Source organism: Gymnoscopelus braueri (assembly GCF_963280865.1).
Source record: "Gymnoscopelus braueri genome assembly, chromosome: 19".
Taxonomy (NCBI): Eukaryota; Metazoa; Chordata; class Actinopteri; order Myctophiformes; family Myctophidae; genus Gymnoscopelus; species Gymnoscopelus braueri.
In genome coordinates, this window is record NC_137621.1 from 13,004,118 (window position 1) to 13,023,275 (window position 19,158).

General features: G+C 40.4%; 2 protein-coding genes across 2 annotated transcripts in view; both read right to left on the reverse strand.

Moving 5' to 3' along the window:
* Positions 1-19,158, reverse strand: part of klhl28 (kelch like family member 28) — a 329,784-nt gene that overhangs the window by 244,042 nt on the left and 66,584 nt on the right. The window lies entirely within an intron of this gene.
* On the reverse strand, positions 10,853-13,305 carry LOC308075375 (uncharacterized protein). The gene is made up of 4 exons (XM_080415229.1): positions 13,173-13,305; positions 12,266-12,356; positions 12,035-12,142; positions 10,853-11,194 (listed from the first exon to the last, which is right to left on the reverse strand). Exons 2-4 carry the CDS (start codon positions 12,312-12,314, stop codon positions 11,037-11,039), a joined length of 315 nt encoding a protein of 104 aa, XP_080271355.1. The 5' UTR covers positions 12,315-12,356; positions 13,173-13,305; the 3' UTR covers positions 10,853-11,036.

Here is a 19,158-nt window from a genome sequence, read left to right on the forward strand (position 1 = left end):
AGCATCTGCTCAAGTGCCTAAATTGTAAACTAATGATTTGAATGCCTAAATTGTAAACACCAACTCATGATTTCATGAAATCCATGAGTGTTTGGTAGTTCCATTATTAACCAAGGGCCACACAGGACAGACATGTAATTGTTATTAACATCACACTCTTGTGTCCTGACTGCCAGAGGCAAATGCCAGGTCTGCTGGAAGGCTAGATGTCATGACATTTAAAACTAGACGGCTAATTCAATAGATCCTTGGTTAACCCAAATTCTCTGCAAATTGAATTTTGGCTGAGCCGGTACATCAAATTTACTGCAGTTTCCCCTAATTGGATGTGAAGGATGGTGGGGGGGGGGTATTCATTAGTATACTGCTTCTCAACATCGGGTTCAACAGACCTTACAGGTCTTCAACTCTGAGAGTGTATAATTTACAATTACAATTTAGGCATTTAGCAGACAGGCGCTCTAAATACAGAGCGACTTACATTAACTCTTTCACTGCCAGACTTATTTCAGAATGTGTTGTCCCATTGCCAGGAAAAAGGTGCATTTTTCCTCTGTTTTTTAACATTGAAGTGAATGGAGCAGCAATTTTTTGGATAGCGTTATCTCCTAGTTCCTTTGAGATAAACCCCCCCAAAAAAATACCAAAAAAACAGAAAATTCAAAAAAGAAAAAAAAAATTATTATTATTTTTCTTCATATTTTCGTCTTTCCGTCATTGGCCATGATAGCCATAGAGCCATCGGACGGGAATTCCCGTCCGGGGCAGTCAAAGAGTTAAGCAAGGAGGACAATACAAGGTAATACATCAAATGCACAGAAATAGTAATCCACTCACAGTAATCCACCAACAAACTAATACATAAGTAAACCAAGAACCTATCAACAGTCTAACTGTAGAATATCCAAAAAAAAATCTATAATCTACATTGAAACTACACACTATATGCCAACAATGACCTGGCATCTGTCTACATAACATGCTATCTACACGGAAATGAGGGTACATTTGGTTCCATTTGTACACTCACAGGATTTTGCAGTGTAGATTGAGGGGAAAAAAGGTTTGAAATGGGGGAGGGGGGGGGCTCCGTGTTCTCATGCATATCAAACTAGTAGCTCTTGAAATCCAAGAGGTTGAGAAAGGCTGCATTCGCAGACAATAGCACTAATTGAGCTGGAGCTGGGTGTCTGCAGCTGTTCCCAACATGATGTACGTACATGGTGTACTTGGTTTGCTTGTATGGCCCCAGGGCGGCCATACTGTAGGTCAGTGGTTCTCAACCAGTGGTCCGGGGACCACCAGTGGTCCTCGAGGGGGTCCCAGGTGGTCCCCAGCTAAATGATGGAGAGTTGGGGACCAAATGGACCCTTATTAGATCTTTAACTCTTGAGAGCGTAAAATGAAACCAAATGGACCCGTAAGAGTTAGATTAACATCTGCATTACTTAATTTACAAGAAGTCTACAGAATTAGAGAATGTAGAAGAATTGTTATTTGGACAATTAATAATATATTCTTAAGTTTTGGGTCTGAGAGTCTAAATCAGAAAAATTGAAATGGACCTTGATATGAAAAAAGGTTGAAACCCACTGCTGTAGGTGAATGATTAGAGAGCCCGTCTGGGAAGCCGAAGATCCCAGGTTCGATTCCAGGCCTCAGCAACGTGTCGAAGTGTCCCCGAGCAAGACACTTTGGCCCCTAACTGCTCCCTGAGCGCTACAACCAACAGCTGCTCACTGCTCCATAGTAGTTATATGATGGGTAAACGTGCACAGGACAGATTTGGTGTAAGTGCAAATATACACTGACTAAAACAAAAAAAAACACCCCAAGGAGTGGGGACACAATTATATTATTCTAGCTGAGAACCTTTACAATGACTCACACGAGAGGCTGACAACAGCTTCACCTTTGACATTAGCGTATGAGTGTGCCAGTCTGAGGCTCCATAGACTAAGACCCATAGTCCGCTGTACCACTGGGGAAGAGGGCAGGGTGTAAGGTTGGGTTGGCACTTGGCAGTGCCATTGTGATCTTACAAATGACACCTTCCAGGCATAGAATGCCAGCTTAAGTGGAGTACTGGATGCAAATTAATAGGTGTGTGCGTGCGTGCGTGCTCCTCGAATGGACCCCTTACCTTATTGTTTTATAAGATGTGTGGTGTATGATTGATGTTGGGAGCTGTAGTTTTCCGCCTCTCTTTACTCTCAGGTGATTAGTAACACTATAGGATCTCCCTGCAGGCAGCTTAAAGCGCTGAGTCATCAACGATGATCTTAGAGCGAAAAGTAGATTGCACATCATTGCGCTTTACTTTCACTACCCGGCTTGTTTTGATTTAAGAGACGTACAGTATGACACAGAAATACCCCTCAATACCTTTAAGCTTTGAAGTATAGATTCCTCAGTATTTGGCATTCTCTGCCCATATTGGTATACCTGGCAGAAGAAATGACAGGCAGAACTTAACAGTAGTGCACTGATGTAATGTTTCTGGCAGGGTCGTATACTAAAGGAGGGCTGGTCGCAGAAGTTTATACGTCTGCTGCCACAATGGGAGAGACTACTTCATGTTGCCCTAATGGCAACATTTTTCAACCTGCCAACTGTATTTATATCTCAAGCCTCCCCGCGATTCATATTGTAATGGAATGAGGTAATTATGTCACATTATGTGCACACTATCCAGAACCATGAGGCCTGTGGAGACTTCTGCTTCACTAATTGTGCAGAGCCTTTTGTTTAAGCTCACAAAACTTAATCACGCTTATTTACTGGAGCTTGCCACAAACAAGAGATAAATTAAACTCTGCAACAGTTCATTTGGTCGTGAATGGAAATAACACAGTAATGGAGGCACGGAAATGGCTTCTTTACGGTCTATGACACAGCTCCATTAGAACTTGGGGTTCTATTATTTCCTACTCTATCATTGTCTAGGGCCCAGTGAGGAAATTGGCCATGTCACAAAATCGACGAGCTCTTTGTTTTGTCATAGAGACAGACCGTCATTTTGTAAATGAGAGAGGATGGTGCTTTTTAATCTCCCAGATCCTTGGGGGAGGGAGGCATATTGTGGTGCAGGCAAATTGCATGCTGGGAAGATTGCTGCAAATTGAACTTTTCCAGCTGTTGTCTTGAAATCCATAGATTTACTTTGGCCAACTCTGCCATCAGCCATGTTACAGATGTTGCTGTTTGTTGGTTTAAGCCCTAAGGCCCACATACCCCCAGACTTAAGGTATGTTCACACACAGTCTGCCTGATATGGAGGGGGGAAAGAACACTGCCTAGAGCACTTTTTATGCTGAAAATGAAACATCCTCCACCCTCGATAGTGGCGAAGTATATCACAACCTTGTCCAGGAGCTCCGTCTGAATGGAGCTCGTTTTAAAGATTATTACTTTAAAACGTAATGCAATTTAAAGACCTGGTGTGAAGGGTTGAGCCAGCGATCTCAAGACACAATTTACTGTGATTGAATATGAAAGCAGCCCACATCATATGCACATTTCTCTAAAGGTTTTAACAATTCTCGAGTTTTGAAAACCACACTGACCAGCACCTTCTTAAGGCGTCTGCTATGGGGTCACCTCTTGGTAATTTCTCATAGCTTTTCATGTAAAAATATGTTTTAAAGGCACACAGTGTTAACATGCACTAATTTTATTGTATTTGAATGGAAAAAAGAGAATCTCACATCATCTCCCTCTGTTCAGACCCAAACATCTACAACATTGCATGAGGATTCTGCAAGGCGAATGCTGCATGCCATTCAAATAGGCGAGTACAAACAAAGTTTTTTTTCTTCCAAACAACAGCAATACTTATGTCAACATTCCTATAGACCTAGATGGTTGATTAGTTGATTAGACTGACTGACCCGTAGCTACAGTACATACAGTCAGAGTGCTATCCATGGTGCTGAAATCTTATAGCTTTCTCGTTGACCTCTCTACTGTGCCCATACAACAGCTAAGTAACCCTAAGCCCCCAAGAGACAGTGGGGGGGGGGGGCAGTAGCATGCCACTGGGTGGCACAGGCCTGGGTCTGATCAGCCTCGGTCGGGTCGCCTGGAGGAGGGTGTCTGTTGCAAGACCCGAAACACCCAGTGAGCCCAGGAAACAACAATGATGATGTGTCCAAGTTTGTGCATCAGTAGATGTGTTGTTAACTTAGTGTAAAATAAAACACAATGTTGGGAAAATATACACAGTATATAAACATTTCTTCAGTCTTACTGTAGTATAGTGGGATGATTCCTTGCCCTCATACTACATTGGGCTATAGTGGTTCATTTATCTTGAACCATGTATACACATCACCGATGATGAGCAAAGAAGCTAGCATGAGCTTTTGTGATAATGTTGCCGAGTGTGATTCACATCCCCAGGGGGAATCTGTGATCCCTGTAGTATAGGGGGTCCTCAGAGTCACAAACACTGATGATGGAGCTGTCAAACGAATATTAATAAAATGAAAACTATTCCGTTGCTGGACACAACCATTGCTTGCTGTATTGATGAAATGACACCCTGGGCACCCTGGGCACCCTGGACACCCTGTCGCTGTGCACTGATGGTAACCAGTGTTCATTTTGCAGCAAATTTTGATTTCATTTTAGTCAGTCTTTTGAATAAAATGATTTAGTTTTGGTCATATTTTAGTCAACTGAAATGTTTTAGTTTTAGTCGACTAAATATATATTTGATTTTGTCGACAAAAAAGTGTTTTGCCGGGCCTTGATGGCGTCGTAATGCCTGGTTTTACACTTGGTTGCATGCTGACAATAGCCAATCTACAAGCTCACAACGCGACGCGTTGTGAGCTTGTAGATCTGCCATTGTCAGAGCGCAACACCCGAGTGCAACCAAACATAAAATGACTTGTCTTTTAGTTCTGCTGGATCTCTTCTCTTCTCCACTACTCCCTCCCTAACATTTTAGTGTAGTTTTTATTTGTTGCCAAAATTGTCATTATCTTTAGTCTTAGTCATCATAGCTTAGTTTTTATTTAGTTTTTGGCAGTAGTTGACAAGCATTTTTCGTCAAAAATGTCGTTTTAGTCGACAAAATGAATGGTAACCCGTTAAAAAGCCTGTCAATGGTACCTAGTATGTTCACACTTTTGGGTGTGATGCATGATCACCTAAATGTCACAGAAATGGATGTGGATTTCAACACCCACATGTTAGAGAAATGTGTTTCCTTTTCCTGTTTCCAGATACGAGTTCCAGTAACGGTAAGGCCACAATACACTTGTGTTCTAACTTTTTTTCCCCCTCATAAATTAACTCCCTATTTGATCACACTACAGCGTCACACAAAAGCATCAAAAGTAGCACAGCCACAAGCTCGAAACGCGGATCAATGCGACACGTTTTGAGCTTGTATATCTGCTACTTTTGATGTTTTTGGATTTGAATCCTGAAAAGTAACAGTTTTGGAGATATGACGTTTCCACCCGACAGACGATATGCAGTCAAGACATTGTCTATAACAGAATTCTTAAACCTTATAACATGTTTTAAACTAATTATGTGTTCCCCAAATTACATTGACATGGGGTGCTCACACACAAATAGTTGCTAACTTTAAACCTGGTATGAGGCAATACCACTAGATATCAGCTACACTGGATGCCGAACATTCCATGGGGGACGCGCTTATATAGCACTGAACATTAGAGTATATTGTGAATGACAGTCACACACACAGTGAATCAGCTCATCCAATATGAATTACAGCAGTGTAAATAATGCAGAAATCTACAGGTACACCTCTATAAAAAGTTTGTGCTGGGAGTTCCTATGCAATGAAGTTGTACGATTGTTGCACGACGTAAAAAAAAAAGTCAGACACCTGAATTTCCTGATTCATATGAACCAGAACAAGGTTCGATGTATTGTGTGCGCGTCGTGTCACATGTAGACAGTGGTGGAAGAAGTACTCAATTGTTTTACTTAAGTAAAAGTAGCAATACAACAATGTAGGAATACTCTGTTACAAGTAAAAATCTCAAAATTAACTTTTACTTTTTTTTAATTAAAAAAGTATTGGCATCAAAATATACTTTAAGTACCAAAAGTAAAAGTACTCATTATGCAGAATGTCCCCATTGCTTTTCAAAATGTATTTAAAAAACCTTTGAAAATAGCCAAAGTGTGTGTATATATATATATATATATATATATATATATATATATATATATATTATAAGAAAGAAAGGAACCTTCCCACTGCGTTTCGCCGTGTTGGCTTCATCAGGTGCTATATATATATATATATATCATATAGCACCTGATGAAGCCAACACGGCGAAACGCGTCGTGCGAGTAAAGCTATAAAAATGAAGCATTAACTGAGTCTGAGTCCATCGTCATTGGAGTGTGCGGTTCCTTCCTAAGAGAAGCAGTGGGAAGGTTCCTTTCTTTCTTATATGCATTATCTTGCCAAACCAGCACCTCTATCCTGGATGTGCACGAGAGCTACCTGATTACATATATATATATATACATATACACATATATATACATATACACACACATATATATATATATATATATATATATAGGGCTTAAGTGGGTAAAGTATGTATGTTTTGCAATAATAATCCAAATCTAACTAAAGTTTTCAAACAATTGTAGTGGAGTAAAAAGTACACCGCATTGCCTGATGTCCTAGATGTTGTGTTTCTGCACTTGTCATTTCTTGTTCCAGTTTTGCACTGGAACAAGATTGAACACATAATGCCACACTGTTGTTGGCATTTTGGGGGGCGGGAACATAAATAACGGTCTTCTGGTTTGACCGCATCAGCCCCATCCTGTTGCATGTACAATTGTTTCTGTTTGTCTGTCTGAACTGAAAAAGGGGATTTTGACTTTCGATTGCTTTGTTAGTGTGAGTGTTAATTACACTCTCAGAGTTTTATCCCTGTCGTTTCAAAATAGGTTTTTGTAACCAACCTATTGTTAACTGGAAATCTGAAATAACGAAGGTGGTGAAACATTTTTTGTTGCAGTTTTGTGTAGACCAATCATTAGTCCATTAGGTTGAATTATTTTTCAGTTTATTATTTATTGCATTTAGGAACCAGAAAGACAAGAGTCTTCAGTTTAACAAACATGTTTTTCTACTCATTGAGCCAAACAAACAGAGGCAAGAAGTGGAGAGAAGGAGAGAACAAAGGGCTTTGGAGATATGCAGTCAAGACATTGCATGTCTACTTCAGTATTTTTAAACCTTATAACATGTTTTAAACTAATTCTGTATTCCCCAAATTACATTGACATGGGGTGCTTACACACAAATAGTAGCCAACTTTAAACCTGGTATGAGGCAATACCACTAAGATATCAGCTACACTGGATGCCGAACATTCCATGGGGAACGCGATAGCACTGAACAACATAGAGTATATTGTGAATGACAGTCACACACACATCAGCTCATCCAATATGAAGTAGAGCAGTGTAAATAATGCACGAATCTACGCCTCCATAAAAAGTTTGTGCTGGGAGTTCCTATTTGCAATGAAGTTGTACAATTGTTGCACAACGTAAAAGAAAAGGTCAGACACCTCTGGAATTTCCTGATTCATATGAACCAGAACATGGTTCAATGTGTGTGCGTCATGTCACATGTAGACATGGATGGAATGGATGCAGTTTTCACTGTGGTGTAAAGTAACTAAGTACATTTAGTCAAGTACAGTACTGTAAGTAAATTTAGTCAAGTACAGTACTGTAAGTAAAATGGATTTTTTTTTACTTTACTGGAGTATTTCCAATTTTCGGTACTTTTACTTGTACTCCACTACAATTATTTGAAAACTTAGTTACTAGTTACTTCGTAGGTTTTAATTATTATTCGAAATCATATATTCAGCCCTATATACATTTCGGCCATTTAAAAATAGCAGATCTACTCACAATGCGTCGCATCTGCTATTCTCAAAAGATTTGTATACATTTGAAAACTGGAATGGGACATTCTGCATAAGGAGTAGGACCTACTCTTACTTTTGGTTCTTTAAATATATTTTGATGCCAATACTTTTGTACTTTTACTAAGTACATTTTGAACACCGAACTTGTACCAGACTATTTCTTTTTTTGTCACTTAGAATTTTTATTCATTTTTTACACACACATACATACAATACACTACATAGACACGAAACACAACAAAAGAAACAAACACCAAAGGACAAACATTTTGAAACCGACAACTTTTCAGATGTGCACCTTCTTGTTACAATGGCATATCACAAGTGATTTTCCTTTCTTTTTTTTTTTCTTTTTTTCCCCTCTTTTTGCATCAAATGTCTTTCTTATCACTTTCTGGGGGTGTATAGATGTTTTTAATTTCTCATGTTCCTTTTTTTGTTAAAAGAGTCTCTTGTAAAAAATATACTTGCATTTTTTCTTTTTTCAATTTTGTCATCACCCTTTGTCTTTTTATCAGAGAATTCAGGCCATTCACATTAGGCGACATTATTCCAACCACATTAGTCATCTTTATATCTTGTTTCTCTTCTTGTTACATGTAGCTCTCTCATATCCATTCCATAGTATCTGCCATCAGTTATCAGTTTCACACATACAACCTAAAACAAAATTACAAAAAAAGTGACCTCCAAACACGGGGTAAAACCACCGTGACCCCTAAACCCTCATAATAGGGTGTGGGAGCAATCCCCGTCTTACACGGGGCCTCCCCTCTAGGCAACTAGTACTAAACCCAACCCTTGGGCTTCCCCAGCGCCTAGCCAGAGACCTCTCCGTCGGTATTTTGTAACCCAAAATAAAGAAAAAACAGAAAATAATCCACCTTGTTATCAGATGAAGCCCTAATTTCTATCATAAATCCCTTACTGAGTTAGTGCTGATCCTATAATTACCATTACATCAGATACAGGAGGGTTTGCTTCGACTTTTTAAAACAGATATGACGTCCATAATTTACTCTTTTTTTCCTCCTCGTATTTTACCTTCCCTCGTCATTTTCTTCCCCCCCCCTTCTTATCAACTCAATGTTAACTCTTATTTTCAGCAGAAAGTACTCATTGTTTTCTTTGATTTTTATACACTTCCAGCTTTTCCTTAGCTCTTCTCATCGCTCCTCTCGTCTTAGTCTCTCGCTTCCACTCCGGTGATCCACGGCTTGCTTTCGCTTGTTCCCTCGCCTCCGCCGCCGGCTCCGCGTTTCCCTCTGTCTCCGCCGTTGGCCCTGCATGGCCCTTCTCCTCCCCCGGCGAATCTGCGCGTCGTTCCCCGCTCGGCTCTCCCTCCACGAAGCCTCTCTCCTCCAAGGCTTGGGTGACTTCCTCCGCGCTGTTATACGTCTTTATCCCTTCTGGCCAGTGGATCCTCATCTTTGTGAAAGGCGTCTTGAAGATAATTCTCTTTTCTTTTAGGATTTTTTTAGCTGGAAGGTAGTCTTTCCTCATACGGACAATTTCGGGAGGATAGTCGTGGTCAAATCCTATTCGTTTGCCTCCTACTTGAATGTTTGCCTCCCACGCCTTTCTTAATATCAATTCTTTCGTCTCGAATTGTAGGAAGTTCAGTACAATGGACCTGGGGGGTGCAGACGGATTGCTTGGTCTCTGGGATAGCGCTCGATGACCTCTCTGTATTTGGAGCTGGGTCCCTTCGGGTAGGACTAGCTCCTCTTGAAATAGTTTCTCCATATACTTTATTACCGAGGTCCCTTCAATTCCTTCCTGTAGATTGAAGACCCTTAAATTCGTCCGCCTCGCCCTGGACTCGAGCTCCAAAAGTTTTGTTTGTAATATCTCCACATGGTCCACTAACACCTTCATGGCTCCGTCCGCCCCCACTCTCCAGTCCTCCACCTTTGAAATGCGCGTTTGTGCTTCGTTTGTATCCGACTTTAGCGTTGCTATTTCCTCGTCGTGTCTTTTCGCCTGGAGGTCCACCTCCTTGCGAAAGCCCGCGATCTCCTCCTTCATTTCTTTCTTTATTTCGTCTTTAAAAGCCGACAGCTCCTGTTGTATTTCTTGTTTGAAGGATTTTAGCTCCGCAGTTATATCTGCGAGTCCCGCACGAAGCACTTCAGTAAGGCCCTCGTCCATTTTCAGACCCGCGTCTTCCTCGTCTCTTTTTCCTCCTTCGTTGTCGATGATTTCGCTACTTTGTCTTTCTGCTATAAGTTTTCGGTTGTTTCTATGGCTTCATCTTTGTTTACTGTTCATTTCTCTTCATATTTTTCCCACTTTGGTCCTGTTTTAATCATAGTATTTTTACCGACTGTAGAGAGCTTGTTTGTTAAGCTTCTCCTCTCTCCGCCATCTTACCGGAAGTCCGTACCAGACTATTTCTACAACAGGGTATTGATACTTTTACTTAAGTAAAAGATTTGAGTACTTTTTCCACCACTGAGTGTTTGACTTACAGCCTCCGAGTCTGTGTGTCAGAGTCACCCCATTGCCTGATTTCCTAGATGTTTTTTTTTCACTTTCTTGTTCCTGTTTTGCTGTAGATTGAACACAAAATGCCACACTGTTGTTGGCATTTTTGGGGGCAGGAACATAAATAATTCTGGTTTGACCGGGTCAGCCCCATCCTGTTGGATGTACAATTGTTTCTGTTCCCGTCTGTCTGAACTGAAAAAAGGGATGTTGAATGAAACCAAGAAGCTATGCAGTAAAATCTGTAGTGTTAATTACGCTCTCAGAGTTTTATCCTGGTCCTTTAAAAATAGGTTTTTGTAACCAACATATTGTTACCTGGAAATCTGAAATAACGAAGGTGCTGAATATATATATTTTTTTTTTGTTGTTGCAGTTTTGTGTTGACCAATCATTAGTCCATTAGGTTGAATAATGTTCCTGTTTATTATTTATTGCGTTTCGGAACCAGGAAGACAAGAGTCTTCAGTTTAACAAACATGTTTTTCTTCTCATTGAATCAAACAAACAGAGGAGGGAAGTGGAGAGAACAAAGGAGAGAACAAAGGGTTGCTGTTTCACTCAGACAAATTAAGAACATTTTTCAGATCTTCAAATTGAGGAGAATAATATAGCAGCTGTGGACAACAGCAGCAGAATGGTGCTAGGACCAGTGATCTTGCCGTTGTTACACAAGTCTCCCTCACAGCAAGCAATGGGACCCACACACGCTATGCTGGTCTGACAGCCCTTGGTGACGCTGGTATAACCTGTACAACAGAAAGAAGAAATCAGACAACAATGACCTAAAGAAATGGCATCAGTTGGTATCCAGTGTAGGATATCAACTGATGTAGGCTACGTGTAGGCTACTGCATACTTGATTACACAAAGAAGCGTTTCACAAAACCTTTATTTATAACAATCATGACATTCAATACAAACACAAACAAAGAAGTTATTAATACAACCATAAAACGACATCAGAGCAAGGGGGATTTACCAACAGAAAACATTAAAGAGTGAACACAAAAGCGCAGTTCTTGCAGCTTTCTTATTTGTTTTAGTCATAAATTGTTTTAATGTACTGCTTGGCTTCAATCTCAAACACAATGAAAGAAGTTTTAGGATGACTAAATTTGGATTTTTGTATATGAAATTTTGCTAGAATAAGGATCAAATTAGTTTTGTATACCTCATTTTTCTTATTACAATTATTTTTTAAGCCAAACAGTACATTTTGCCATTAGAGACAAAAGTCAGAGTCAACATCATCAACAACGAGATACGTCATTCTAAAACTTGTTAGGAAAGAAACTTGTAACATGTTTGATGTATGATAATATGTGACACCTCACCCATGACTAACTTAATATGAACTATACCAGTGATTCTCAAACCTTTTAATTTCAAGGACCCCCATTTGATATGTGTTAGGCCACAGAGACCCATTTGTCTTTATTTAACTCTGAGTGTACACATGGAAACCAAATGTACACTGTCAGAGTTACAGACTAGGGTCCATTTGGAACCCTGGTGGTCCCCCCGGACCCCGACATTGAGGAAAAATAATGAACTATACTTGCTGTTGGTGTGGTGTGTGATCTTACCTTCAATTCTTAAGGAGAAACAGCGGTTGAAGAGGACGGAACATGATGTGGTGTCCGTGCACGAACGGGGTTCAGTTAAAGTACACGTGTAGCATCTTAATCCATGGACTAGGGAGACAAATTATACTGTCTGTTACACACATGTTGAACTAGACAGGGCCTCAATATTCCACTGGATGTTATTCATCCCAGGCTAGCTACTGTATAAAATAATTATGAATCAGTTCTTACCTGTAGATATAGTCAAAATCAGAATTGCCAGGGCTCCACACAGCTTCATCGTGCAAGGAGGGATGTACAAATAGAGTAGACTAAATAAACCCTGTGGATATGGAAAGAAGGGAAGTGGATTGCTCAATGGAAATTCTGAAACTGGTTTCAGCATTTGCATGTCTTATCAAAGGCTCTTTTCAAGTGACCTGAATAACACTATTCAAAATGACCATGCCCTTCTACCAGCCCATTGTGAAAAAAATGTTATCTTGTGGATAAATTATTAGACTATTACTTGGTGTAGGCCAGCGATTTTCAACAAAGATTGTATCGATAATATCAATAATATAATAAACTTCTCACAAAAAGTTCGGAAACTTTCAATTATTTTTCGGTTTAAATAATACCAATTTGTATTATAGGCCTACTGCCCTTGCAACACGTGCCTATGTGAAGCTAGACAGCTAGTTAACAATAAAACAAACAAGGCTTGACTTTTCTTGGTAATTTACTGAAGTCTCTGCAGGGTATTTTCTAAAACTGAAACAGTACAGAAATAGACAGAAGTACACATAGGCCTACATATGAATTAGTACGCATATAAGTATACATAAATGGTAAATATTTGCATTTGAACCAGTTACCCAAAGTTACAAACACAGAATGCAGCCACTGCAACAATAAGCTAACATGGAATGCAGAGCACATGTGCTTACACAACGGGACCGGGGAATATAGGACCTAACCTAAACCTAACCCTAACCATAACCTTAGTGGGGGAACATAGGTCCGGGGAACATCGGTATGACCCCTACACAACTATCAAACAAACAATTAGCCTAGTCTACACAGGAAAGTTGCAAACATCAAATCTTACATGAAATGCAATCATTACACCGATTAACTACAACTTAGATGTACTTACAGACAAATAATGTCCAAGGCAAAAACGTTTTAAGATTATTCTCAGCAGACCACAAGCACAGCTCACTGTTCACTGGAGAAATGCTGGCTTTACTGAGTGCAGTTTACTTTCGTTTTCGTTTTTATACTTTTTTACCTCCACCACTAGATGGCAGTCCAAACACTATGATCTGTTACAATGAACATCACTTTTTAGCTTAACTTATTGACTTATTAAATGACAGAATTATTTTAACATTTTTAAACTTTGAACCTAAACCAATCTGCCATTTGGAGGCAGCACAGGTATTGTATATCGTTTTTATCGTTTAGTCACCTTTACAACGAGGTATAACTTGTAAGGATCGTGCAATCGTGGAATGAGCAACACAGCCAGACGTGTCCCCCAAAAAGTTGACAACATTACCGAATATGCTTCTGTTGGTGTTCGCTCTCGTTTTGAGCGATCTGCGCCTGTACCCACACATTTAGCTGTGTTGTACAAGTTATACCTCGTTGTAAAGGTGACTAATCAATGATAAAAAAACGATATAAAATACAATACCAATTGGTATTATTGAAACTGAGAAATAAGCGACCAAAGTCACGTTTCCAAACATTTTGTGAGGAGTTTAAAATATATTTTTAATATCATGTTTCTTTTGGGGTTTTTTTCAAATCTAAAAGTTTTCATTATGATACCGATAAACAGGAACTTAAGTTATACCAAATGTCTGGTTCCTCTAATCCAAGCCACCACACAATCGTTGCCTCTGGGACATGACCAGACCTTTCACTTGCACTGTAAGCACTCCTACTTCCCTCCTCACAACTTTAAATAGTCATTTTCCATCAGTCACACACACGTTGTCATGCACGTTTTCAGGAGGCTTTGTGTCGGTCATTTGCTTCTGCAGATAGGTTTATGAATCACACCTTTTGACATATGCTTTGTCAATGCATTTAATATCCTGCATTAAATATTTGTACTGGTCAGTGAGTTCAACTTCAGCCTTCGAGTCGCGGTGGTTTGATGGACTGGGGCTGGCTACAAGTTTGTTGTGGTCAAAAAGCAGTGGTGTAAAGTAACTAGGCACATTTACTCAAGTACTGTACCAAGTACAATTTTGAGGTATTTTTTACTTTACTGGAGTGTTTCCAATTTGCAGTACTTTTACTTCTACTCCACTACATCTCAGAGGCAAATATTATACTTTTACTCCGCTACAATTATTTGAAAACTTTAGTTTCTAGTTACCTTGTAGATTTAGATTATTATTACAAAAGATACATTAACCACTTCAGCCCTATATACATTTCGGCCATTTGAAAATAGCCGATCTACAAGCTCTGCGACACATTGTGAGCTTGTGGATCTGCCATTAAGATTTTTAAACATTTGAAAACTTGTGAAATTAGACATTCTACATAATGAGTACTTTCCACTTTGGTACTTTTAAGTACATTTTGATACCAATACTTTGGTACTTTTACTCAAGTAATTTCTGAATTTCTGACTTTTACTTAACAGAGTAACAAGAGTATTTCTACATTGCAGTACTGATACTTTTACTTAAGTAAAACATTAGAGTACTTTTTCCAACACTGTCAAAAAGCATACAGTAGCATAACACGTACAGTACAGTACGTGTAGACTTAGCACATCCACCCGCAACGTTCTTCACTCACTGTGATGAAGTGTCACCTACTGGCAGGTTTCAGAACTGCCCACAGCCCTCCTCTGAGACACAGTGGGTAGACAGAAATGAAGGTGATGACCAATTATATGAAGATAGGTTAAATATTGGGTGAAGTGGTCCTTTCATGTGGCCAGCCTGTGACGTCAATCTTCTATGACGTCAGTTGTCTATGAATCCAAATTTGGGGCAAGGTTCCAGCCTGATCCGAGCCCTGACTTCCATCATCAAATTAAAGTCAAAAAAAAAATTAAAGTATGAAACGTACGTCCCAACAAATGTGTGGAGGTACTTCTGTAGCCTATACTGGCAGTGAGCACAAGAAATGTGGTGGCACTGATGGGTCCAGCGGTTTTGCAAGATTAGCTTAAGAGATACAGACGAAACCCTCTAGACTCCTACAGAGCTACGCCGTGGAAATGGTCGACAGGTAGCGTTACCATGGTTACCACTGGAGAAAACGCAGTGTCCGTATTGCAGTGTGTGTTGTGTCCTTTATATTAAAAGTAGTGTAGCATCTATGCCAATCCTTGGCCCAGTGTGCAGTCAGTGATTGGCAGGAATAAACCCGGAGCTACATAATTGCTACAGTACGGTTTGGCGGGCAGCCAAACAACCCTGGACCTCTGGGCTTCACTCAGGCTCTTCGATCCCGATCCTATGTGCTCAACACCCAGTACCGGAGGTAACTCTGACAGCATTGGAGATCTGATTGGATTACCTATTTTTTTCCCGTGAGATCCTTATTCAATTTAGAACAGGAATTTCCTGGGAAAGATCTGAACTATAACCGTGCCAGAGACCTATGTACCATGTGAGGAATTTAATCTTGTTTGGGAAACTATTGAAATGAAATGAACAAACTGCACTTTTAACTTTTGTGTTAATTATTAGTGAAACCCTGAAAAGTGGTATTTTTGTGTTGAGCCTTACTTTTGGACTTGGCCTGAAAAGACTGATAGGAGTGGGTTTCAGTGTACAGTCTTCATACATACCCTACCAACCCGCTTTACATTTTGGCCTATAGCTCTTGAACCGTAGGTCGTACAATGGAAATGTCATTTCCTCTGGATTCCCTGGGTCCCCAGGGACACAACTTCCTATATAGGCACAAATTTGAACCGTATGCTGTAGAAATCTAGTCAGGACCCTGCAGCTTCCTCGGGTCCTGACGGGCCCTGTGTAGGCCACCTGGCCTGGAGCATCCCTTTTCAGTGCATACATGTGGGGGATTGACCTTGAAAATCTAAATGGTTATATTGCCAAATGAAACGCCAGCTGGTACCACACATCTACGCCGGCTGGTACCACACCCCCCACCCCACAGGCAGGCACACACACACACACACACACACACACTAGTGAAACAGCTCTTACAAAACCCAGTACAGCATTTATTAATTTATTTAAAGAAAAATGTTAACTTCCTGTTGACTTTACTGTTTGAAGATCGTCTTCCTCCCAATACAAATAGCAAAATCAACATGAAGTTGGCATTTCTCTTTTCAAATAAAAATGCCATGCTGGGTTTTGTGATGTTGTATACAGTATCGGCAGAATTGTCTTTGAGACCACCCGTTTCATCGTGCAATGCAAGTCAATGAGGAGAATCTTTGGGATTATCCATTGCTAATCAATGAATAGATATCTCGTTCACCAACATATGGAATTACATCACTGCCATCCAACTACACGACTGAAAAGTTTTACCAAAATGTCATGGAGCTTTATAAAAGAAAAGAAAAAGAGGATTAGGCCAGGTGGAACCTCACTGACACACGCACTCACATGCACACGCGCACACACACCTAATCTGGTGGTGGGGATAAGGACCAATGAAGGGCAGCCAGGCCCAGTACAGTACATCCCAGTTTTACACCAGTCTCCCTGCAGTGTCCACCCCTTGTCCCACCCCATGTAGCCTACGTCAGTGGTTCTCAAACTGTTTTTGTGTCAAGGACCCCCAAATTGTATTTGGCCCCCAGAAGAGAATATTTGTGTTTATTATTTTTTGATGTAACATCTGCCATTTACATGCTATTTAAAATCTTCTATTTTTGAATAAACAAAATATAAATGGATAAAATGATTGTGATACTCTGACATGATTTTACACCCATAGAGAGGCACTGAGTGTGGTGTGCAGTGGAAACTGCAGGGTCATACTGTCTTCATTAGTGTAGTAGATATTATTTATCAAAAAGGTACAATGTGAATTCTGTATTAGTCATCTGTGACAAATTGAGCAACACTTGCAGATATTCTCATTTGACTTGACGGTAGGAAACAAGGTGACTCCAATTCATAAACCAGAGCTGAGCTACATTTCTCCACAAACGAGCACAGGGAGGAAACAGTCGTTTGCAGAGGTGTACTGCATCAGGTAGAGAGAGGTCAGCAAGACCTTGTAACCCAAACTCTATTTCTGGAGAGCAGTCATACTCTAGTGTCAGCCAAACTGGAGAAGTGGCCGGCGCTGGCAAGTTTGGAGATTTTAGCGTCCCAGGAGTCGTGATCACACACACATACACCACACCCACACCTCTATGCCACCATGATGCTAATTCACTCAGCAGAGGTGCTGAGTGACACGCTGAAAATAGCAGATCTACAAGCTCATAACACGTCGCATCCACAATTGATCTCTCTCCAGTCTCACGATAACAGTCCATATACCGACTGTGCTGCCCTAATTGAGGTGTTGCAACGTCAATTAAGCAGCCAGCCAAACTCCATACTATGTTAAAATTGGCGTAAGGGATGACCGGCCGGCAGACCTATGACGTCACGCTCATGTCAGTATGACTCAGCCATAACCATATAAGGAGTTGCCAATGCAGGGAGGAAAAGAGGGACAGACCGACAAAGCCTCATGTAGGCCGACCCCCTGGGTCTGGCAAACAAGACCAGGAGACCTGGTTCTGCCAGACCCAGAATAAGTACTTTATAAGATCAGAGCACTACGTCACGGCTAAGCCGGACTTCACATGACGTGTCAGCCTGTGTCTATGCCCATGTATGGACGAAAGAGGGACAAAAGATGGACAGACATTTATCCCCATATATGGACGAAATAGGGACAAAGCCTCATGTAGGCCGACCCTCTGGGTCTGGCAACCTCTGGGTCTGGCAAAAAAAGAGAGCAGTCAGGAATTTCTCCCTTTTTACTGATCTTTGTATCATTTGTGAAACTAGCACAGCAAAAGTGCAACAAAATACAATACAGTTACAAAAATGACAACACAAACACAAACTATCCACTAAAACTGCCACAAAATTCTACAGCACAATGTATACAGTCGTCAAAAAAGCAGTCACACAATTGCCATTTAAATAATCAAACTACAATAACAGCATTTCTGTTTAAATCCAAATGTGCTACACTCTTTACATATAAATGGAAATAAACATAAAACTTACAAACAATCTTCTTCTGTAGTTTCAAACTGCATAGCAAACTTTTTTTTTTAACCCACAGCTGCAGACTGATTGTGCTCAATTATAAATTGCACAGGTGATACAATCACAAACAGGCAGTCAGGCACGCAAATAATATTTCAAAATAAAACAGAAAATAGCCTGGAAGGCAAAACACCGACTTCTCCATGAAGAAAACTTGTATTAGAATAACATTTATTGATTGTAGAACAGCATTAGGAATTACAATACTGTGTATCGACAAAATCAACATATTGTCTCTGTCAGGTGGAAATGTCTAAAACTGTTACTTTTCAAGATTCAAATTCAAAAACAGCAAAAGTAGAAGATCAAGCTCAAAACGTGTTGTTTTGAGCTTGCAGATATGCTGCTTTTGATGCTTTTGTACGCTGTAGTATGATCAAGTAAGGCGTTCATTTACAAAAGTTAAAATATGGAGATAGGTTTCTGCCAGAGAGTGACGATATAATGGAAGCCAAGTAAGAACTCAGTCCAACTGTGGTCTGCTGGGCTAAGAAGGTAACTAACAGGTATTTCATTATTATCATAGTCTAACTGTGCCCTCTACTGGACAAATAGAGTAACATCAATGGTTTTTGCCAGACCCAAGGGGTCGGGCTTACATGAGGCTTTGTATCTGTTTCGTCCATACATGGGCAGGGGTCATTTGTCCTCCGGCCCCAGCCAAAAAAGTCTGTCCCCCTTTCGTCCATACATGGGTATCTGTTTCGTCCATACATGGGCAGGGGCCATTTGTCCTCCGGCCCCAGCCAAAAAAAGTCTGTCCCCCTTTCGTCCATACATGTGTATACACAGGCTGACACGTCATGTGAAGTCCGGCTTAGCCGTGACGTAGTGCATGTTTTGTACCTG